The sequence below is a fragment of the Meriones unguiculatus genome, chromosome 4, assembly GCF_030254825.1.
Source record: "Meriones unguiculatus strain TT.TT164.6M chromosome 4, Bangor_MerUng_6.1, whole genome shotgun sequence".
NCBI classification, from domain to species: Eukaryota; Metazoa; Chordata; class Mammalia; order Rodentia; family Muridae; genus Meriones; species Meriones unguiculatus.
The window spans coordinates 88105648-88129818 of record NC_083352.1 but is presented as its reverse complement, the minus strand read 5'-3'; the positions used below and the strand labels follow the sequence as shown (position 1 = coordinate 88129818).

The window sequence follows — 24171 nt, the reverse complement described above, 5'->3', positions numbered from 1 at the left end:
TGAGGACAAATCCCTGGAGTCCATATAATGCTCAGCATAGAATTACATGTCCATAGTCCTAGATCTCCCACTGAGAGAGCTGGAAGGTGGAGACAGCAGGACCCCTGAAGCTTGCAGCCCAGCCAGCCTGCTGTATGCAGTAGTGAACAGTAGAGGGCTGCCTGAGGACCCAAAGCTGTTCTCTGATCTCCACATCAGGCTGCCCCATAATATTAATACATGTAGTAAATACAGACTGGGCCAGGCAAAGGGACACATGCCTTTATTCCAGTACTTAGGAGGCAGAGGCAGATATATGTCCGTGGATTTGAGGCCAGCCTGGTGTATATAGTGAGTTCCAGGCTAGCCAGAGCTATGTATGAGATCCTGTCTCCAAAAAAAACAAACATCCAATCTGGTTGAGCTGTGGTATCTTCCAAAACCTCTCTCTCCTCCTCCTGTGACAACATGCTCTGTCTTTCTGATCACACCCTCTCAGTGTTCTAGACCAAGCACTTTTCTGCTTGCCTCTTTCTCTCCAAGGTTTCCATCTTTGATCTATATTCTATTCTCTACACTTCAATGTCCCCAAGAATGTCTTGACTGGATCTCAAGCCCACATATTCATATATGAGCCAGGGCAATGTGACAGGTATAGATGCCAAGAGGTGTGAACTAGAAACACGTTATAAGAGGTAAAATCTAGGAAAAATGGTGGGCTGTGGAGGTGGAGGAACAGGAGGAATTAAGAGAAACTTCTAGGTCTTCGACTTGGGCAAATGGATAGATGGTGGTGATGTAAGGAACATGGAGAGCATTTGGGGCTTGAGGAAAGCAATTCTGTCTTAACACTGTGAGGTGAAGGAGCATGTAAAGCACAACTGGAGATGGTTAGCAAGCCCCTGACCTTGGACTAGCAACATGAAGGAGGGAACAGGAAACACCCATTTGGAAGCCATCAGTATGTTATGCTTGACACAGCTGCAAGCCTGCAGCAGTCAACCACTCTAAGAGATGACAATCACTTGTCATCAGAGCCTGGGACCTGAGCCGTCAGCAGAAGAAAAAAAGAAAGGTGACATGGGGTTCAGTTCAAGAAGGGACACCCAAGAAGGAAGGACAGGGAAACTGCCGTGGAACAAAATGACAAGTGGTTTTTCAAGTCAGAGGAAATGATTGGCACCCTCATAAGCCGTGGAAACATCAAGAAGATAAGTCCAAACAGCGACTGTAGGTTTGTAAACTTGAGGTCACAGCAACTCTGAATAAGTCCCTGGGGTAGAATCTCACTTGTGGCATCGAGGAAAAAGTAAGAGTAGATCGTGCTGTCATGAAACATGGATGAGAAGGAAGACAGAGTGACAGGGGAGAGTGGGTGTGGCACTTCTATCATACAGCTTAGGGCCACTAGACCATCCAGAAGTCACTGCCCACAGCCTGTAGCCAAGGGCGAGCCAAGGAGACCTAAACAAGCTCTCTAGATCATTTGCTTTTAGTCCTTGTTTCTTGCTTTTAACTGAAACTTAAAACCACTAATCCGGGGACTGCAGGGACTGCCAAGCATTTATGAGCACAGGCTGCTCTTCCGAAAGACCACAGTTCGGTTCCCAGGGCTGACATGGTAGCTTAACTCCTGGCCTAGAGGACCCAGTGCCCTCTTCTGCCTCTATAGACACCAGGCTTGCATAAACTTACTCGCAGGCAAGATACTCACACACATAAACTAAATTTCAAAAAGAGCGTAATGAAAACTGATGCATGATAAAACAGGCATGAAGGCAGGCCTGGCGGCACACGCTTGTAGCTGCAGCACTCAGGAGGGAGAAGCAGAAGGGTCGGGTCAACATCCTTCTTGGTTATCGAGTGAGTCTGAGACCAGCCTGGGCTCTGCGGGTGACTCTTGCAAATATCATAAGTAAAAAGACATTTAAAAAACAACAACAACAAATCCTGCATATGACTCCACCTTTGGAAGAAGTTAAATGCACGGATACACAAAGTGCATCACTGGTCGCCACTGGCTGAGTGGATGGTAGAATGGTGCTTGCTTCATGGTTTTTGTTTTGTTTGGTTCGTTTTTTGTTTTCTTTTTTTTTAAGATTTATTTATTTCATTATGTATACAACACAATGTTCTGCCTGCATGTACATCTGAACACCAGCAGAGGGCACTAGATTTCATTTTAGGTGGTTGTGAGCCACCATGTGGTTGCTGGGAATTGAACTCAGGACCTCTGGAAGAGCAAGCAGTGCTCTTAACCTCTGAGCCATCTCTCCAGCCCTATTTTTGGTTTTTTGTTTGTTTGTTTGTTTGTTTGTTTGTTTTTCTTTTCTTTTCTTTTCTTTTTTTTTTGAGAAAAGGTTTCTCAGTGTAACTCTGGCTGCCTGGAAACTCACTTGGGAGATCAGGCTGGCCAGGAACTCAGAGATCCACCTGCCTCTGCCTCCTGAGTTTGCAGGGATTAAAGGCATATGCTACTACATTGGGCTTGCTTCATGGATTTTAACCTGAGGGAAAATGACCAGATCACAGTGATAATAACTGGATTACAAAGTGTGGTGCTGTAATCCCCTGGGGGCAGTCTACAGAGTGAGTCCAGGGCAGCTAAGGCTACACAGAGAAACTCTTGTCTTGAAAAAAAAAAAAAAAAAAAAAAAAGATTACAGTTGCACTTTGAATACACCAAAAATCACAGACTTGTGCCCTTTGAGTGTATGACTTTCATGATACATAAATCATACCTCAACAAAGATGTTGCGTTTCCCAGTTAGAGTCATCTTGTCCCATTGATTTCAGAGACCACCAGCGGGGATCCCCTAGTGTGTGGAGGTGCCTGGGGGATGGCAAGACAAGATTGGATGAGTGGAAAATGGGTCTGGTGCTCAAACAGTTCACCTAGAGGTAGGGAGAAGCACACTGAGATCCCCTAATTGGGGTCCTAAAATGTTTAACCTTGGACTAATTTTTCTTCCGATCTGACAAATGAAAACAACAGTCAGCACTTTCTATGGCCGATCTTTGGGAGGAGAGGAAGAATCTCATTGTTATACTAAGAGGAGTCCACCGCCTGTCGCTGCAAGGTGCCCCATCCAGCCTAGTAGAAGCTTAGCTGGGGTTTTTGATCCTGGGAAAGTTTGTTTCCCTGCGCTTTGCACGGAGGGTAACGCGTCCCGGGGCGTTGCCTAGCAACAAGACTGCCTTGAGCAGCATGGCGACCAGAGACTCCAGCGGTAGTTTCGTGACCAAGGACACCACTGGGACCTTGAGCGAGGCCGTGCGTGAGCACCTGCGGAAGCTGTGTCTCCACGAATTCCCGTGTGGCACGGGTAGCTGGGTGCGTGCTCTCCCAGGGACGGAGGGAAAGAAGGATCCGGCAGGGGCGGAGCTGAGATTGGGCCAGAACAGCCTTGAGGAGTGAACTGAAGTAGGTGGTGCCTAGCTGGGAGCTGGAGCGAGCAGGTTTGGATGTGGTCATTTCAGCAGTGGCTGGTTTGTGGTTCGGGGTGATCCCTGAAGGAATGCAGGAACCAAGTGTCCACCTTGCCATGGGAGCACCCTCCCAGGATGCAACACATCAGGCTGACCTTTGTCCTCATGCCACCCTAGAGCAGCTGGCTGGCCAAACTCCAGAAGCCACGCTTCCCTGAGTCTTGAAGAGCTTCGGTCTTGAACAGTTTGCTCTATAGCTCCTCATAAGATGTGTAGAAAATGGTTCCCCTGTGCTCTGGGGCTACAGGGCCGGCTTTCCTCTTTCTGAGGCTCCATGTGGGGAAGGATTTCCTGCCTCGGCCGCCCTCCCTCCTTCCCTTCTGTAGCCGTGCTGGACTCAGGACATAACCTCTGCCCTGCTTCCAGGCCGAGGGGAGACGGGGCGTAGTCAGCGCGGGGGGGGGGGGGGGAGAGGAGCACCAGTCTGGGCATGAAAGTCTTTTTCCCTGTTCAGCTCCCACACTCCTCCTGCTCAGTATGCAGACGGACCATTGTCATCAGCTGTGTGCACAGGGTGGGGTGAGGAGATTAGATTTTGATTAGATTAGACACAGCAAATTAGACACAGGAAAGGTCGGGATCGGCCTGATGGGCTCGGCTGTCAGCCGGGCCTCCTCCCCTCCCCCACTCTACCCTAAGTAAAACAGAAAAACTTTGGCCTTCCCCCTGTAGAGGAAAGCCGACACACTCCATTTGTTCAGTCAACAGACACAGGGTGAGCGCCTGCTCTGTGGTAGGCACTGCACTAAGTTTTAGGGCTTCAAGGATTTATCTAAGGAGGGAGACGGAGCTAATTGGCAGGGTGTTTTCTGTGTCTGTCCGGGTGAGGCCCTTAGCCCTACCCCCAGCACCAAACAAAACGAACTAAAACGAGCCCGTGAGACCCGAAGAGCTGCGGTTGCTTGGAGGGAGTGGATGAGCAGACTCACCTCTTACTCAAGAGAACTAAAATCCCTCCTTCTGCCTTGCCATCTCTTTAGAAAGCTTTCCTTCTGTGGATTCGCCGTTTCCCAGATTGCCCACTCAGCCTCCTGTCCACACTTGTGTATACGTGCCCTGTGAAATGTAAAATCTCCTTTTATTTATTTTTAAAAGATTTATGACATTATTTTTAATCCCATGTCTCTGTTTGGGTATGTGTGTGCCAAGGCAGGTGCTCTTAGGCCAGAAGAGCACATTGGATCTCCCGAAGCTGGAATTTCAGGTGCTTTTGAGAAGCCTGACGTGGGTGCTGGGAACTGAACTTGGGTCTTCCGGCAGAGCATGAGTACTCTTAAAGTACTGAGCCATTTCTCCAACCCAAAGATCTATTTTTGTTTTCTATGTTCAAAGTTTCTCAACCTCAGAATAAAGTGAAAAAAAAACTTGGTCTTTTAACTATTCTGTGTCTTGCCAGTGTCGATGGCAAATATATGTATTCTCAGTGCTTGGGAGGCTGAGACAGGAAGACTAAGAGTTCAAGGCCAGGCTAGGCTTCACAGCAAAACTCAACTAATTAAAACTCAACTAAAACCCCAAATAATTAGCATGTGCCAATTGAGGCTTGTAGCTCAGTGGGTGGAGTCTTCTGTAGCATTCACAAAGCCCTAGGCTGGAGGTCCTGCATCCCATCATACCTAGTGTGGTGGTGCATGCCTGAAGTCCCTGAACTTCAGAGGTGGGAACAGGACAATCAAGGTAATCATCAGCTACTCAAAGCTGAGTTCAAAGCCAGCCTGGTCTACATAAGACCCTGTCTCAAACAGATAGGACCAGGGAGATGGCTCAGTGTGAAAGGCTCTTCCTGTTAACCCCGATGATCTGAGTTTGATCCCTGGGAGCCATGTGGTAGGAGACGGCCAGTTCCTGCAAATTGTCCTCTGAGCCTGTGATGGCTATTTCTGGTTGTCAACTCTGCTGTGGCTGGGGTTAACTAAAATCTAAGTGGCTGGGTATATCTTGTGAGGAATTTGTTTTCTTAAATAAGTCATCTGAAGGGAGAAGACCCTCTTGAAATCTGGATCTTTTGAGGTGGGAAGGTCCACTTTTATCTTGGCCACACCTTCTGCTGGCAGCCTGTATAAAGGACACAGAAAAAGAAAGCTAGCCCTCTTTGCCTGCTTGCTCTCGCCAGCAAGTCCACTCCTTCCCTGGCATTAGAGCTTACTTCTTCAGGATTCTGGCATATACTGAAGACTTAGATGAGAGATATCAGCCTTATGGACTGAACCACTACTGGATTCTTGGACCTTCTGTTGGTAGGCAGCCATTGTTAGACTAGCTGGACCACAGCCTGTAAGCCATTCTAATAAATCCCCTTTAATTTGGGTGAGAGAGAGAGAGAGAGAGAGGAGAGACAGTGGTGGGGGAGAGGGAGAGAGATATTTCAGATTCTGTAAGTTCTGTTCCTCTAGAGAACCCTGAATAATACAGAGCCCCATGTGCGCTTGCTGTGGTGAACACACGTCTGCACACATGCAGGCCCAACACAATAAATAAATGTGAGAAGGCCTCCACCTCTACCTCTGCAGAATAAGTCACGCTTTCTTCCTCGAACATGGCACACCTGGAGGGAAATGGTCCCAAAGGAGGAGGAGACAGTGAGTGCAGGAGAGGAGACTGTGGAGGCGCTACTGGGCCTCGTGCGAAGCCGCCACTCTCCTTGGGCCATGCTGAAGGACTCCAGTGCCGAGGACTGTTTCCTGAGAGAACTGGCCATCCGGAATCCTCAGATGATCAAAGACACTTTCTTCTACTCCTACTTCCGGTCCCTGAGGGTAGTGGACAAGGGGGTAAGTGTTGGGTGTAATCACGGGGTGGATGAGCCGATGCTGGGACACCCTGACCTTTAGAGCAGCTTAGGTGGCAGGAGGGCCTCCATGACTTTGTTTCTCCCTCCCACCCCCTCTCTGTCTCTCTGTCTCTGTCTGTCTCTCCCTGAGACAGGGTTTCTCTGGGTAGCCCTGGCTGTCCTAGAACTCGCTCTGTAGACCAAGCTGACCTCGAACTTACAGAGATCTGCCTGCCTCTGCCTCCTGAGTGCTGGGAATAAAGGTGTGTGCCACCTCGGCCGGCCTATGTATCTGTCTCTTTAACCCCAGAGGAGGTGAGTCCTGTATCATCTATGGCTGACCCCCTGCACACACTGCAGTGGGCTCTCCTTCCAAAGGATCCACAATGTTTCTTTTTACTTTAAAGTGTGAAGAGAGGGCCTGGGGTGGGGTGGCTAATGTCAAGCAGGTCTGCTTTTGAAGTGATTTGATTAAAACAGGTCTGTGACTCACTCATACCACTTTATCCGGGACTTTCTGAATCCTGGGGAACACTCCCCCTGCCCGACAATCTAGGCAAACTGGCAGACTTCAACACTATAGGAAAGGGAAGCCCAGCCAGGAAGGGCTTCTGATGTCCTTGAGGTCACAGGAAACTGGGATTCATGGGTAGGGTGATGAGGCAGCTGGTAGCAGACCCTGCTCTGTCTGACCCAGAGTAATTCTGGAAGACCAGACAGGCCAACGATTATATGATTTTTTTTGGGGGGGGGGAAGATGTAAAATTTATCAAGAAGTGCCAACAGTCCTAAAAACAACTTCCTGAAGTTCGTGTTGCTGACTACAATGTGTTTATTGAGTTGCTTATAGATGTGATGGATGCAAACACTCCCATCCACACCCACACCTCCCTACATCCTTCCATTCTTCCGTTTCCCAAAATTTGGTTGGCTCTGAGTCCATAGAGGGATCCAAGCAAGCCTGAGTTCTCAGTATCACCTAGAGGTAAGCAAGGCTCCGAGAACAGGATGCAGAGAGAGTCACACCATGCCAAAGAATGCTTATGTGTGCTCCAGCACCTCTGCTGGTCTCAGGAGACACTGTCCAGCAGAGGAAAGGATGCCTGGCCTTTCCTAAAGAACAGCTAAATGGCAGTTTGCAACAAGGTGGAATTACCCTGAGGGCTGGTCTCCTACAGCAGTAGTTCCTTGGGCTCATGTGGTATAGACAGAAGAAAGGAACCTTGTTTTCCCAAGAGTCCCATGATCCAACTAAGGGAGGACACAGGACCCTTTAGAGTCGGGGCAGGGCTGGAAGAGGCCTTTAACCCCTTCAGAACCACGCCATGGTTCTGTAGGAGGGAAAAGGGTGTGAGGTTGAAGGTCTGGGACTTAACTCGGAACGGACGAGTTTTGCTTTGACTGAGAGAAGCCCCTCACAGACTCAGGCATCTGAACACTTGTTTCGCAGTCCTCTGGGGGCAGTGATAGAACCTTTGGGAGGTGCATCGATGATGGTGGGCTTTGGGGGAGTGCAGCCGCATCCCTCCTCCTTGTTCTCCCTGCCTCCTCTGTGTGGTCAGAGTGTGAACACGTAGCTCCCACCGCCTGCTGCCATGCCTTCCCTCCATATGGACATCTAGCCCTCTGCAACCAGGAGCCAAAAGAAGCTCTTCCTTCAGCTGCCTGGACATGGCATTTTGTCACAGCGGCTGCCCGGCTCACCAGAGTCCTCCGTTTCCCTTTCTCTCCTTCCAGGTGACTCTAGTGGATAAAGACCTCTTGAAGTTTCTAAAGCTCGAGGAGTTGGTTCTGTGTGCCAATAAAATTGAGGAAATCGATGCAAACAATCTACCCCCAACATTGAAGGTACAGGTTCTTATGGGGTCTTAGAACCCAACTTCTCCCCTGCACAGCTCAGGCTAGGGTAGCTGTGTGCTAAGACCAATGTTCCACAGGCCATGTTCCTCAACAAGTTACATAACCCTACTGGTCATGGCACTTCCGGCCTTTCACAGTTATGCCCACAGAAATGAAGGAAGGGCTCAAGCAGGCTCTGGTTTACCAGTGTCCACAGTCCTGCTATTCGCAACAGCCAGGAAGTGGGAATGACCCAGCACCTGTGGCCAGATGACCAGAAAACAAAATGTGGTCTCTCCATGAAACAGAACATTGTTCACTTATAAAAGGAGGAAGGTCATTCTGATAATCACCAAGAAAATATCACATCAGATGAAAGAAGCCAGATTAAAAAGAGAGAGAGATCTTACATATAATTACACTTAATGAAATATGTAGAAGCGCAGAGGCCACAGAAACAAAAGCCAGTAGAGGTCATGGGGGCCTCTAGGAAGGACCTGTTCCTCTGAGGAAGGACCAGGAGGTTACTGCTCAGTGGTCTTTTCCTTCCTTCCTTCCCTCCCTCCCTCCCTCCTTTCCTTCCTTCCTTCCTTCCTTCCTTCCTTCCTTCCTTCCTTCCTTCTTTCCTTCCGACATCTGTCTGAGCTGATGATGGTAGCTGGCATTGTGAATGTAATTAAAGCCCATGAATTATATGCTGGAGATGGCTAATCTGTATGATATACATTTTACCATGTTAAAACAATAGGTGAGGGAGGGGCTATGGAGATAGTTTAGTCAGTAAAATGATTGCCTTGCAAGCATGAACACTTGAGTTGGGTCACCAGAACCCATGTGAGAAATATGGATTATCTGGGGTGTGCTTTTTATCTCAGTGTTAGGGAGGTGGACACGGGGGGGGGGAGGCATTGAGACTCTCTGGCCAACCAGCCTGTCTATATTGTAAGTTCCAGGTGAGTGGGAGACCATCCCAAGAGACAAGGTAAGCGGCTTCTGAGGAAGCTGAGTTTGTCTTTTGACCTCCACACACATGCATAGACACAAACACAGGCACACAACACACACATATATACAAACACAGATACACATACACGCATGCATACATGCACACATATGTACACACATGTGTACACCTGCATGAACACACACACACACACATGCAAACACAAATGTATGCACACATATGTGATACATGTACACACATTCATACCCACGTGTACACACGTGCATACATGAATGTACGTGCATGTACATGTATGTACACGCATACCTGTGCCCATGCTTCACACACATGAATGTACACACGTGCACACACATGTGCACGCACACACATTTACCCACATATAAACACCCACATATGCACACAAAACAGATAAAGAGGGTAGACCACACTTTATCATGAGTCTTCAGCTGAGCATATTAAAATGGCGTCATTGGAGTTCAAGGCTGAGAACTGACTCAGCTGATTTAGTGGCTTGTCTCCATGCCTGCTCAAGACAGCACCAGATGGACTGTAGGTAAGAAGTAAAAGTGGCTCTTCCTTACTCTCTTAACTCTCCTCCTCTCTCTTTTCTCTCTTTCTCTCTCTCCCCCCTTCCCTTAATAAACCTCCTACGTGGAAAAAAAAAAAGAAGAAGAAGTAAAAGTGGGGCAAACAGAGCTGCTAACTCAGGGCGTATTCCATGGTCCACGCCCATCCCTGTGCATTCCCACAGGTTAAGAGGGTGCTAGGGTAAACTGGGAAGTGGTGGCACACACCTTTAATCCCAGCACTCGGGAGGCAGAGACAGGCAGATCTCTGAGTTTGAGGCCATCCTGGTCTACAGAGAGAGTTCCAGGACAGCCATGACTACACAGAGAAACCCTGTCTCACAAAAACCAAAAACAACAAAATGACAACAAAAAACTCATCCCCAACCACTCCCTACCACCTCTCCTTCCAAACTGTAAAGAACCTTCCCCTTTGGCTGCAGCATGTTCTGCCTCTACGCCCAACCACGTTCTCCTCACCCCCGCCCCCTTTTCTTTTGAGACAGGATGCTGCTTTGTATTCTAGGTTGACTCGGGACTTGCTGAATAGCCCAAGCTAGCCAGGAACTTGAGAGCTTTGTGTTTCAAGGGTTATAGGCACATGCCACCTCGCCCACTCTTCCTACGTTAATTTTTTTTTTATTTTAAATTTTATTATTTTGTGTATGTATTAGGGGCACATGGCACACACGTGGGTCAGAAAACAGCTTTGTGGGAGCTGGTTCTTTCCTTCCACCTTGGGATTCAGGAATTGAACTCAGGTCATCAGGCTTGTGTAGTCAGCTCTGTGACTCCCCTCCCATCCTCATACCTCCCCTCTACCCCTCCCCTTTTTTTTGAGACAGGGTTTCTCTGTGTAGCCTTGGCTGTCCTAGTCTCGCTTTGTAGACCAGGCTGGCCTCAGACTCACAGCAAGCCACCTGCCTTTGCCACCAGGAGTGCTGAAAACTAAAGGCATGTAACACCATGCCCAGCTCCCTTTTGAGACAGGGTTTCATGTATACTACCTGGACTCAAACTCACTGTGTAGTCAAGAAGGATCCTTAACTCTTTATCCTCCTACCTCTACCTCTCAAATACTGGAGTTACAGGAGCATGCTGCCACACTGGCATGAGGTTCTGGAGATGGTACTCAGGGTCCCATGCATGCTGGATAAGCTGTCTACCAATTGAGCCACACAACAGCCTGTTATTGCATTATTGAAAGCAAGTTGGCAAAGGGAGGCAGTAGCCGGCAACCCAAACTCCCTTTCCGAGTTTCCCAGGGCAGGGCCAGGAGCCTGTGGTGAGTGGGACAAGGCCCTCCAGTCATGGCCAATGCTGTCCCTCCTCAGGTGCTGGAGCTCTATGGCAACCTGATCAGCAGCATGGAGTGTCTGTGCTCCCCTCCACCACCGAACTTGCAGCACCTGGGGCTAGGCCACAACAAACTACTGGGCCCCTTGGAGAGTCTGTACATCACCTCCGACAACTGGTAATGTGGGAGTCTGGATGAAAGGAGAGAGGGGCACTCAGAGGCAGGTGTGGGGACTCGGCCCTGGAGGGCTTGGCTCGGCTTGTTCCTAACTTCTCCACGGCTGCTGAACCCACACTAGGCTCTTTTTCTCACCCAGTCACAATCTATCACCGAGGCTCCAGGAAGGATAAGGATGCCAGGGGCTGGAGGGTCGTCAGCTTAGTTCTGGGGCGTTTCAGCTTATCGTGCCTTCTCTGCGGGGACATTTAAGCAGCACACTTGCCTCTAGCTGCTGGAGGCAAACATCTCCAGGCAGAGCCCAACGTCTTCTGAGGGGCAAAACCACTCCAGGCTGAGAGCCATTGTCCTAGAGGCAACTCTTGGGGTGCCCCATTGTGGCTGAATGTCCATCCAGCAGAGCTTTGCAGGGCAGCCCCATGCCCAGAGGCGTTTGTCTCCTTGCTGGATTAGCCGTGGAAAATTTAAAATTCGGACGTGAGACCTACGGCGAGATCAGAGGCCACTTTAATAGGCCATCATGGGGAGCTGCAGAAGGACTCTTCCTGGGAGAGGCCCCAGGAGTTCCTCACCTGAGGATATTTTCATGGGTGCTTTTTACTGCCTCTCCCCTTTCCCCTTCCCCTCTTTCTTTTTAAGACAGGGTCTAACATAGCCTCAAACTCGGTGTATAGTTGAAGATGTAGTAGAACTCCATATTCTCCTCCCTCACCCTCACCCCATTATCTCCAGGGTGGTCCAGCCATTCTGATGCTCTTGGGGATGGAAGGTGCCTTAGAAAAGGGGAGGCCCTCTCTGGTGGAGCTTTGGCTTCTTCCCTGCTCTGCTGTTCTCACGCAGTCTGCACAGTCAGTCTCACTGGAATCCCTTCCTTCCATTGTCTGCTGCCCTTAGCAGACACACAGGAAACCACATACTTGGTCTTCCTGGAACAGTCAATTTAGGTTCATGCCCTTGACTAATAGCAAGAATCTGGTTTTTGATTCAGAATACACACTGTAACCTTGGGCTTAACGCCAACTCTGGATTTCACAAAAAGCTTGTGTGAAAACTCCTCGTTTGCTGTCTTAGAGTGAAAAGAGGATGTCTTTCCCGGGAACCCAGCTCTCTCTCGGTAGGACGGCCTGGGGCAAGGCCCAGGGCGTTCCGTCTGCCATTTCCCGGGGACCGGCCAGTGACCTGCCTAGCAGGACAGGCTGCTGGAACGAGGGAGAGAGGAGAGAAAGGGAAGAGGCTGTCTCAGCCTGTGGGAAAGGTGTTGTGGTGACCGCGACATGTGCTGTGACAATTTCCCCTGGTGCTTCTTTGGCCTCTGGCCTCAGAGCCGGAGTCAGTTTGCTGCATGGGACAGAGTTCTGCCTGTATCTGTGATTTGGTCTTTACTGAAGGCTTAGGCTGCCTGTCAGTCTCGTGCGTCCATACTAACATATTCATTCTTTCTTCCTCTCCCGTATCCTCTAGGGCAGCGGCTCTCGACCTTCTAATGCTGCGACCTTTAAAACAGCTGCTCATGTTGTGGCAATCCCCACAACAAAATTCATAGCTGTAACTTTGCTACTGTTCTGACTCACAATGTAAATACCTGATATGCAAGATCTCTGATACGGGACCCCTGTGAAAGAGTCTCTAGACTCCAAAAGGGGTCACAACGCACAAGTTGATAAACCCTGGTCTGGAAAACGAGCTGACAAGCTCCCTGTGGCCTCGGCCATTATGGCTCTCAATAGAGACGTCCAGCTCAGTATCTCTCCCAGGTCCCCATACCCAACCTCTTACAGCAGCTTGCAGCAATTTGCAAAGAATGTTCCAGAGGCACAGCACTAAGCTGATAGTTAACAGAGAGGGAGGTCCAGCTGGAAACGAGGCGGGGAGGGTTGTGAGAGTCCACGAGCACAGGCTGTGTTCTAGGGAGAAAGGAGACACAGGCTCAAGAGCTAATCTGGGTGCAGCCCAGGGGGCTGTGTCTCTGCTCACCGAGCTTCCTAACCAGTACTTTGGCCGACCTCCCAGGCACAAACTCGTCTCCCTGGACCTGAGCTTCAACGACTTGACAGACCTGCAGAGCATGATAGCCGGTCTCAGCACCCTGAGGCACCTGCGGCTGCTGGTCCTGCAGGGGAACCCACTGGCCCTCGTGCCTTACTACCGAGGCTTTACCGTGGACAGCCTGGCACGCCTGTGTGTGCTGGATGACATCACCGTGTCCCCCAATGAGAAGCACCAGTTCCGGGGACTCAGCGTTCAAGGTGGTAGGTGCAGTCACCCCTGCCTCTGCTTTGCCCGCTTCCGTCCCATGAGCTAGCCAGCAGCTCTCCATTTGACCTCGACCCTGGTCAGGTACACTAAGCTACTTTGGCTGGTTTTTTTCTGTGTAGGACTCTTGTGGTAGGGGTTTGTGGCATCTTCTGTTCTGCGGTGGCTTGAGATCACCCCCTTGTGGTTCCTGGTATAAGGTGCATCAGGCCTTTTGGGGAGCTCTGAGTCATGGTGCGACCAGGCAGTGACAGCCACAGGCACCAGCTGGCATCTCAGATATTTTCCACCTCTCCCTCTCTCAGAACTGTCCCTGCAGCACCTCTCAGCACCTCCAGCTGGCAGATAGGAAAACAAAGCCTCCGAGTACATAGGCTTCCTCCCCAGTCATGCCGAGCTGGGGGCTCTAACTCTAGGGGCGGGGGTGGGGATTTTGGCAGCCTGTGCCTTCCCTCCTGCAGCCCCGTCTCTCAGTCCTGCCGTTCGTTCCTCCTTTGCAGACCTGCTACCTCACGAGGCACAGTTTGTGGTCACCATTGGAAACATCAGGGGAGTTATGGACACCTCTGTGTTTGACCCAGAGCCAGGACCTGACGGCCCTTTCATCACCTACAACTATTATGTGACCTATGACTTTGTGGAAGATTTGGATACCGTAAGGAATGTGTTTGCCAGTGCCCTGGGGGAGACCCATCGTGACAGTGTTCCGACTGAGGTATGTCCTGCCTGTCCTGGGTAGCAGACTGGGCCTCACCCAGACCTGTGAGCTTCCGTGTTTGTACAGAACCACTTTTTAGGGCCCAGAGAAATCTTCTTTAACACAGAGTCATACCCCTCCTCCAGGCAGGGACCTGGTTTCTGCCCGATAGCCCCTTCCCCGGGCAAGGTGAGTCTCAGGATGTCCTGTCCCTCTGACAACTGACCCTAACAGGGAAGAAGCACAAAACTTCCCACTCAAGTCAGGTATTCCCGGCCCAGCTTTTCATGACGCCTCCTGCCCAACTCCCGCGTCTCAGGCAAACCCAAGAACAGCACAGAAAAGTGTTGTGTTTGTTCAGGTGGTCTTTGTTTCTGCCTCCTGCCTCCTAAGTTTGTGTGTCTGGTTGTGCTTTCAGTTCATGTGGGGCTGGGTTGTGGCCCAGTGGTAAAACACCTGCCTTGCATGTGTAAGACCCGCAGTTCTAGCTCAAGCACCACAAATTCATAAGCTATTCAGACACCGGCTTGGCCTGTGTCGACCTACCCTTGCTGGGATAACAGTTTGACACGTGTTCTTTGTCTGCAAATTGTCAAGCCTTCTCCTACCGCGGATCGTTTAGAAGAGGAGGGTCCTGAGAAGTATGACCAACCAGAGGATCTGCTGGATACAGAGCCCCAGCACCCGGGTCACCCGGGTCGCCCAAGTCGCCAAAGCCGCCAGGGCCAGCAGAGGCTTCACCCAGAGTCTCCTGAGGGCATATCCAAGGAGTTGTCTGAGTTTATAGCTCAGGAGATGGATCGGATGGCCCAGGGCTCTGAAGAGTCTATGATAACAGATACGGAGGAGTCGGAGACCACCATTTCCCTCCGCTCGCCCCTGATGCCTCAGTCAGTTACCTCCTCAGAGGAGCTGTCCAAGCTGCGGCCACGGATAGACATCCGGCTCTGTCCATCCCCAGGGTAAGGGCAGAAGGGGGCTGGGGTTAGACGGCGTGTCTGAGGAAGCTACAAGCCAGGGCTGCATTTGCGGCTTCTCCCGGCCACAAAGGCCTCTCATTAGCTGCTCTGTAGGCTGTGAGCTAGAGGGAGCTTTGGGCTTAGCCACAGACCTTTCTTTTCTGGAGCCCTAACCTTCTACTCAGTACAACGGAGCCCCAAATGCCCGGGGGACCAAAATTCTCTGAAAGGTTGACCCTCCTTGTCAACAGAGGACACGGGACAGCTTCCATCTCAGCTCTTGGAACTGAATTCTTATAGCTTTTCTTAAAAAATTTTTTTTTCTGTAAATGAGTGAGGGGTTTTGCCTCATGTACAGAAACCTGAGGAGTCCGGAAGATCCTTTGGAATCTGTAACTCCAATAGCTGGTTGTAAACTTTTCAATCCATCGTACAAAATGTAGCAAGGTGTAGCAGGTTTTTGATTTGCTTTGTTTTCAGTACTAGAGGCTGAAGCAATCACCTCTGGACAGGTACTCCATTGCAGAGCCCCCCTTTCCCTTTCTTTTTGTACTTGGATACAAAGTCTCTCTAAGTTTTCTAGGCTGGCCTTGAACTTGTGATCCTTTTGGTTCTGCCTCCTGAATAGTTCAAATTCCAGGTACCACCACACCCAGCAAACGGTTTTTTATTGCCTAGTAAACCCATTTTGCACATGCGTGTACACACACACACACACACACTCACACACACACACACACACACCGAGCTTTGTAAGGATTGAGTGGTAACAAATTTCCTGCTGCTGGCTTTCATAAGGATACAGGGTACAGTGTGGCTATTTAAACGGAATATAGCTGAGCTCTCCTTCAGGGTGCTTAACCCTCTAACCCTCTCGGCAGCTTTGCATTTTGCTGTCCTCGGGAATGGGAGGTTAGCTTCTCATGGGCTGTGGGAGGTGTTTGGTTTATTCGTGTTGGTGTTGGAGAGGGAACCCTGTTGCCACAATGTCCCAACCTGCCAGCGGCCCAATGCTGCAGAGACCTTTTACTAATATGAAGGCTTGTCTCCAAGCAGCTCGTGTAACTTAACTGAACCTGTTTATGCTAATCTGCCACACACTTGCTTCTTCCTCCGCATCTGGCTGGCGAAAGGCCTGTCCTTGACTCCTTCCCAGAGTTTTTATCTCTGCTGGACGTTCCGCTTATGCTCATCTGCCTTGCTATGGGTCCTTCAAGCTCTTTAGGAAACCAATCAGAAGGTGGTGGAGAAGATGTTTCCAAAACTGAGGCAGGTGCTGCTTCATAAGAACAACAGTATCAAAGTCCGGCCTTTTCTCAAGTCTCTGCCAGGGCAGAAATCAGCTTTTGGATAATACAAAGACACGGAGCATAAAAAAAGGTCACCTCAACGGCATCCAAGTCCGAGTGCCTACAAAGCATCACCCTAGGACAGAGCCACCCCCCTAGGTGCTCCTCAAAACCTCAGCTGAGGACACGAGCTAAGCTTGCTGGGCTGCCACCCCCCAGGAGTGACAGAGATGGCGGAGCAGGGGAGGCAGATGTCCTGTTGCCACTGACAGAAAGAAGCAGGGATGGCACCAACCGGCTCTGTGCCAAGAGACTTGGTGGGTCCCAGTGGAGGCCTCTGCTTCTGTTCTGTTTAGTTTCAGTGCTGGGGCTTGAACCAGGGTTCATGCATTCGGTGCTGCTCTGCCGTTTGCCTTGCCACTAAGCTGCATCACGCCTCAAGCTGAGGAGTTCTTGCTCTTGCTTTCTTATTTGGGGGAAAATTAACAAGAGAGGGTGAGCAATAATGAGAGGATTACATGCCTGTAATCCCAGCATTTAGAAAGTTGAGACAAGAGGATTGTGAAATGGAGGCCTGTTTAGGCTCTATAATGAGTGAAGGAAAGAAAGAATAAATGAATGAAGAGGCATGTGGGGAAAAGTCCAGAGGAAACCAGCCTCTAAGAGTGCTATGTCAAAGCCAGGCGTGGTGGTACACACCTGTAATCACAGCATACTGGGAGGCAGAGGCAAGTAGATCTCTGTGAGTTTAAGGCCAGCCTGGTCTACAAGTGAGTCCAGGACAGCAAGGGCTACACAGAGAAACCCTGTGTCAAAAACATCCTCCCCCTCCCCCCCAGAAAAAAAGAGTTTTCTCTTACTAGAGCTATGCTGGATCACACAGAAGGTCAATGAGCTGTGGCAGTCTTTTATCTATCTATCTATCTATCTATCTATCTATCTATCTATCTATCTATCTATCTAGTGTTATTATTAGATTGTTTTTGTTTTTTGAGACAGGGTTTCTCTGTGTGGCCTTGGCTTCCCTGGACTTGCTCTGTAGAACCAGGCTGGCCTCGAACTCACAGAGATTTGCCTGCCTCCCAGAATGCTGGGATTAAAGGCGTGCTGTGACAGTTCTATAGATGTCTGCTGGAGAAGCCCAGTGGTTCTGTTTTCACTGGAATCTGGCCACGCTGGTACCCATGGCCTGACACTGCCTACAATTCCACTTTGTGTGGACAAGCTAGACCCAGTGAAACTCAGATCCATCAGAGATCGCCGGGAACCTTTCAAACCCAAGCGCAAGCGCTTACACTAGCGTTTGGATCCACAGAACCAGTGTAAAAGCTGGGTAGGCTTGTAACCCTGGCGTGTGGGAGGCAGGCAGGGAATCCCTGCAGTAAGACGGCTGGCCAGAATAGGTGTGACAGCCAGCCATAGTTTTAATGATAGACCTCCCTCAAAAAGTGCGAGATGGAGAATGAGCAGAGGAGACACCTCATGTCAACCTTGGGCCTCACACGCACATGTATGTACCTGATGGTTGCTGGAACCGAAGGTACACACCACTACACCTGACCGTTAGGCTTCATCCTTGTACTTTTCTTTGTCTCTCCTACCCATTTTAACTACTGTCTCATCGATTTGTGAAACTTGCTTTTTTATTATGAATATGTGGTTTTTCTCAGTGACATGTTCTGTAGCTTTTAACTTGGCTGCCTTCTTACTAGCGTCTTGTTTATTTTTTTGTTTACTGATTTTTGAGAAAGGGTCTCTCTATGTAGCCCTGGCTGTCCTGGAACTCACTATGTAGACCAGGCTGGCCTTGAACTTAGGGATCTGCCTGCCTCTGCCTCTCAAGTGTTGAGACTAAAGGTGTGTGCCAACACCATCTAGCACTGGGGTCTTTTTTATTGTGTGTATTTACGTGAGGTCAGGGGACAACTTTGTGGAATTGGTTCTTTCTTCCACATTTTTTTTTGAGACAGGGTTTCTCTGTGTAGCCTTGGCTGTCCTGGACTTGCCTTGTAGACCAGGCTGGCCTTGAATTCACAGAGATCCCCCTGCCTCAGCCTTCCCAAGATCTGGGATCGCAGGCGTGTGCCACTATGCCCAGCTCTTTTCCACCTTTTCATGGGCTCCTGGGATTTAATTCAAGTTGTCAGGTTTGCTGAGCAAGCATCTTACCCACTGAGCCATCTCACCAGTCCTCAAATGTGAATTAAAAAAAAAGTGTGTGTGCGTGTGCACGAGTTTGCACGTGTACATTTGTGAGTGCTTAAAGAGAGCCAGAGTTTACTCTTCAGCACCCACACTGGGCACTTCAGGACTGCCTGTGACTTCAGATCCAGGGCATCTGATGACTTCCCGGGGGCTGCGCTCACCTCCACACACCTCCACCCAGACACGCATGGGTAGACATAATTTAAGAACTCTTTTAGCAAAAGAATGAAAATTGGGCCTGGGGATGCACCTCTGTAACAGAGCTCACGTGGAGGCCCGAGGACACCTTTCAGAAGTCTTCCGTCTCTAGTGTGGGGGTCCCAGAGACAGAGCTCGTGTAGGTAAGTCTGGTGGCAGGCTGCTCTACCCACTGAGCCATCTCTGCTGACTTGTCCATTTCTCCTTTCAACTCCGTCCGTTTTTGTCTCAGATATCTTCGTAAACTGTCTTTTTTTTTTTTTTAAGATGGGGATCTCCTATAGTCCAACCTGGCATTAAGGGAGCTGCAGCCGCTGCCTCCTTCCACTTCCCAAATGCTGGAGTCACAGGCCTGTGCCATGTGGTGCTGGAGATGGTGAACCTCAGGGCTTGGTGTGTGTAGGCGAGAACTCCACCACCTGAACCCGTGCTCAGCCCTCCTTGTCACTGTGTGCACTCACAGTTTCTTTTAAAATGTTTTTTTTTCCTGCTATTTACTTGGTCACATGTGCAGGCTACAGACTTTGATTCTTAGCTGAAATGTATTCGCAAGGTATCTGGGGCCACCACCCCTGGCACAGTTTTAATGCTCGGAGGGGCACGGTGGGCACACCTTTAATCCAGCACTCGGGACACAGAGGTAGGCCAGTCTCTGTAAGTTTGAGGCCAGCCTGGTCTACAAAATAAATCCAGGACAGTTAGGGCTACACAGAGAAACCCTGTCTCAAAAACGAACCAACCAACCAACCAACCAACCAAACAAACAAACATTGTTAGTCACGTTAACACTACCTGAGAATGTAGCTCAGTCATACATGTGCTGGGGCTGAGCCACAGTGATCACCAGGAGACCAAGCTCCTTCAGCAGCGTCTCAAATCAGAATTCTTGTGTCAACACCGCTTGCCCTGCTGTCTGGCCCAGGTCCCGCCTCCTCCTCTCTGCAGATCTAACCACACGTGGCTTCTACATGGAGTTATAACATTTGCCTGTCTGTGTCTGACTCATTTCTTTGAGCATGCTGTGTTCTCAAGGTTCATGTATGCTGTAGCATGGGTCAGATTTTCCTTCTGTGTAGTCTCCATTGATGGAGAGACCTCCTTCTGCTCAACCGCCTGCTCAGCCATGGAAGAATGGCTGGCTTCCACCTGTTGGCCATTATGAATGACGCTGCTGAGGACTTTGGCCTACGGACACCTGTGGAAGACTCTTTCCACTCTTTTTATTGTGCGTTCTTTGGAATTCTTGCTTCACCACATTTGTCATGCCCATCACATGTCCCAAGAGAATTCTGGTTGCCATTAAAGCATCACTTTAGAGTGGCTTGTATTTATGATTTTTTTAAAACTACTTTGTTGTTTTTTTTTTTTTTTTAAACTTTGGAGTTGAGCATAGCATGCAAACCTATAACTCCAGCATTTAGGAGGCAGAGGCAGAGGGATTCTTTCAACCAGCCTGGCTAGTGGTGAGTTCCAGGGCAGCCAAGGTTACAGAGCAAAACTCTCTTTTCAAGGAGAGCCTGACACCCTGGGGTTCTAGTGGGTGTACATCAGACGTGCCACACTGAGCATGCCCAGAAGGAAGTGTCCTCTCAGGCATTTGCCTTCTCTGCCTGTGTTCCTTTCTGGCCTTCTGATTCCTTTGCCCTGCCCACGACTTGGTCCCTCACCATTTATGGATGCTTGCCCGTCTTCTTGGGTGTCCCCTGGCAGCCCTATGTTGGCAGCAAGCCCCTGGCAATTACACACATGTCTCTTACTCCCAAGGACAGTCCTGTTCAGCACCGCGCACAAGCCTTGGACAGATGTCATTCCTTGCAACTATGAGATGACGCACACTCTGAAGGAGCTGGTGCGGGTCAAGGCCTTCCTGCTGACAGGGACCATTGTCACCATCGTGGAGGAGAAGGTGGGCTGGGCAGGAGGCCCTGGCCTCCCGCTGGCTGCAGTGCTCTGTTCACCTCCTTTCCAATGTCCTCTCTTCCACCGTGTTGTCACAGCTCTGCTCCCTCCTTTGTTGCCCCTCAGAGCCTCTCCAGAAAGGACAAGGGGAATGGGGGCAGAGTAGTCAGCTTTCCTGCTGGATCTTGTCATCTAGATCCTCTCCTGGCCTGTGCTGTCAACTCCTGTTGAGGTTTCCTTGCCTGCCAAAAAGGGGAAAGGAGACCAGAAGAAGGGAGACAAGAAGGTAGACAAGAAGGGAGACAAGAAAGAAGACAAGAAAGACAAAGACAAGAAAGACAAAGACAAGAAACAGAAAGCCGAGGAGGCTCCCAAGGAAAAGGAAAAAGAAAAGGAAAAGGAAAAGGCAAGGCCTGCTTGGGCCACCTTGGGGCTGGGGATGGGGGGACCAGGGGTGTGTGTGTGTGTGTGTGTGTGTCCCAGTCTCGTTCATATCTGCACTCCCGGCCCTACCCACAGGAAAAAAAGGGGCTCAAGAAGAAAAAGGAGGCACCCAGGGAGCTGCGGCAGGACCCGCCTGTGCTACGCGTGCTGGGGAGCGGCCCGGTGTACCTGGAGCCCTTGCTGGCAGGGGAGACGCTGGTGTCCACTGTGTGCAATTTTGGGGTGGTCCGCACCCTGCAGTCCGACAGGCTGACACAGGCCAGGGTACTGTGGGCCCCTTGGTCTTGCCCTTTTGTCTCTGCCTCCCATCTTCTTAATGGAAAGCTTGCTGGGCCAGGCAGGATGGGGTGAGGTTGGGATTGGTGGCATTCTCGAGGGGCCCTGGTTGTCTGTCAGGGCTGCTGGGCACTTCGATGGTCGCTGGCTTGGCGACACCTCCTCCTCAAGTGTGGCCTGGGTCAGCCATCCTCCTCATCAGGGACCCTTCTCCCCGAGTTCCTGGATGAATCCATGGCCTGGGTGGGGGTCCCCCAGGGTCAGCCTCAGGATCTGCATCTGCCCCAGCAAGCACCTGTTTTTGTGGTTCTTTCTCTCAGGATTCAAAGAAAACAAAGAAAGGTGCCAAAAAAGGTAAGACCTACCAATGACCACTCAGAGCAGGATAGGGACTGAGCCCCGGGGCCATCCCAGGTATAGAGCCACAGGAAAGAGAGAACTGAGAATGACTCCCAGATGTAGGCTATGTTTGCTGGGGAAGGCATTGGGGCGGGGGCTGAGGGGGCGACCCAACCCATCGGGACTTCATTCTATGAGCATCTGCACTTCTCAGCTAGGTAAGTCTAATAGTCTTCATTCACTCTCCCCCACAACCTCCCTTCCTTCCTCTCTCTCTCTCTCTCTCTCTCTCTCTCTCTCTCTTTCTCTCTTCTCTCTCTCTCTCTTTCTTTCTTTCTTTCTTTCTTTCTTTCTTTCTTTCTTTCTTTCTTTCCTGTAGCCCATAGTAGCCTGGAACTCATAATCCTGCCTCAGTTTCCGGTGTGTTAGATTTTGGGGGCAGGGGATGTTGTTATTGTTGGTGCTGTTGAGTCAGGGTCTGTTTCTCCCTGAATGGCCTGGAACTCTATTGTAGACCAGGCTAGCCTTGAACTCAAAATTAGTGGAGTGCCATTAAAGTTTTTGATTTATAGCATTCAGTGCCTTTAATAGAAACACTTCTAGCCAGGCATGGTGGTACAGGCCTGGGATACGGAAGAGGATTGAGAGTGTAAGGTCATCCTCAGCTACATGAGTTTAAGGCTAGCCTTGGCTACCTGAAACTGTCTCAAGAAACAAACAGAAGAAAAAAAGCCACCCCTTGCAAACAAGTAAACAATCCCTTAGAACAGAACAACAAGAAAACAAATCACCTGAGGTATTGTTACCCCAATGCCGACGAAAGAGGCACTTACCCCCGGGGTTGACCAGCTAGGCTCACCAGCTCACTGGGTTTCAGACTAATGACAGACATTGCCCTAAAACAAAACAAAACAAAACAAAACAAAAAAAAACCTTGGAGGACACACCGTAGTGGACTCCACGGATCCGTCTTGTGACTCCAGACTGTGAGGATAATTTGTAAGGTTTTTTTTGTTTGCTTGCTTGTTTGTTTGAATAAAACACTTCTGTCTCTTACTGTCTGGCTTGATTGGGAGCAGCTGCAGCTGCAGTCTAGCTGGGGGCATGCTGCTCTGGTTGACGGACTCGGGGAAAGCCAACCCCATAACCCACAGGAAGCTGAAAAAGAGGGGAGCTCATTTCCTCTCTGAGGACTGCTAAGGATCATCCCAGGAAACCCATGCTGGGCAACTGTTCCATCCCTGAGCTCTAGCCCCAGCCCCAAAGGGAGTATTTTAAGGGGGGATTCAAAGAGGGTTTGTGAATATTTCTTGGATCTTACAACAAATTCAGTAAGTGCTAAGTTTTTGCTTTTTTTTTTTTTTTTTAAATCTGTGTGTGTATCGGTATATATACTGTGCACGGTGCCTGTTTAGGGGTCAGAGGACAACCTGTAGGAGTCCATTTTCTCCTTCCACCATGGTGGAGGGAAAAGGATTGAACTCTGGATGTAAGGAGCGTTTACCTGGCACACTATCTCATCAGCCTTCCCTCCCTCTCTCTTTGTAGACAGGGTTTCATGTAGCTTATGCTGGCCTTGCACTTGCAATGTAACTGAGGACGACTTTAATCTCCTGATCTTCCTGCCTCCACATTCTAAGGTCTAGGATTACAGATGTGCACCACCACACCTGGCTTCATGATTTCTTCATGAATAAGAAAATATTTGAGAGGTAGAGGTAGGAGTAGAATGCCAGCTTGGACTACATAGTGAGTTCCAGGACAGCCAGGGCTACAGAAACCCTGTCTCAAAAGACAAAACAAACCACCACCAACAAAAAAAAAAACACTGCAAAATATCCAGTTTCCCCCTCTCTTATGCAGTGCTGGGGATCAAAGCTAGGGCTACAAAAAGCCCTCCACGAATTGAGCTACACCCTCGGTGTCTTTTTTTCCTTTTTCTTTCTTTTTCCATTATTTATTTATTTTGTACGTGTACGTGCACACGAGGGCTGTAGTTTGCACGTGGAGGTCACAGGGACAAGTGGGTCCTGGGGATGGACCTCAAGCAGTCAGCGTTGGCGGCAAAAAGTAGCTAATTTCGTTTGCAACTCAAACAGCTGAGGCTTATTCAATGCCCTCATTAGAAGCAGTTCATTCTTTTCTGCGGTTACCATTCTGGATCTCTTTCGGAAGCCAAGCTTCTCCAGGTCGGAGGACAGGGCTTGAATTCTGGGATGAGAGAGGAGCAGGTCTCGGGAAGACCTGCAGCCCATTTGTCCCTTGAGACTCAGCTGCTCTCACTTTTATTTTCTCAGAGAGGTCCAAACCGGCGACTCCAATCATCGAAAACGTGGAACAGCTGGAGCCCTTGACAGTGGAGATCCAGATCCAGCTGCAGCAGTACCGAACGGTGGAGGAAGTACTCCTCGGCATGGCTGACTAGCGGGGAGAGTAAAGGTTCCTCCGCGGGCCCGCGCTTGAGAGTCTGTGGGGCCGCCCGTCGGGGGAGGGGCGTGGCGCGGGCCGCCCAGCGGGCGCGGGGAGGAGCG

At 49.9% G+C, this 24171-nt stretch overlaps 1 protein-coding gene across 1 annotated transcript; it reads left to right on the top strand.

Annotated features, from left to right (window-relative positions):
* Positions 1–3187: 3187 nt before the first annotated feature.
* Positions 3188–24158, top strand: Lrrc43 (leucine rich repeat containing 43). The gene is made up of 12 exons (XM_060383232.1): positions 3188–3313; positions 5979–6239; positions 7976–8086; positions 10942–11081; positions 13092–13330; positions 13835–14049; positions 14629–14993; positions 20447–20588; positions 20778–20867; positions 21101–21289; positions 21622–21655; positions 23938–24158. Exons 1-12 carry the CDS (start codon positions 3188–3190, stop codon positions 24063–24065), a joined length of 2040 nt encoding a protein of 679 aa, XP_060239215.1. The 3' UTR covers positions 24066–24158.
* Positions 24159–24171: the final 13 nt, after the last annotated feature.

Excerpts from the sequence above, each read along its gene's own strand:
- Lrrc43 (XM_060383232.1), top strand. The coding sequence starts at position 3,188 with ATGGCGACCAGAGACTCCAGCGGTAGTTTCGTGACCAAGGACACCACT. Across the intron at positions 6,240-7,975 it reads TGAGGGTAGTGGACAAGGGG|GTGACTCTAGTGGATAAAGA; the intron begins GTAAGTGTTGGG and ends CTCTCCTTCCAG. Across the intron at positions 21,290-21,621 it reads ACAGGCTGACACAGGCCAGG|GATTCAAAGAAAACAAAGAA; the intron begins GTACTGTGGGCC and ends TCTTTCTCTCAG.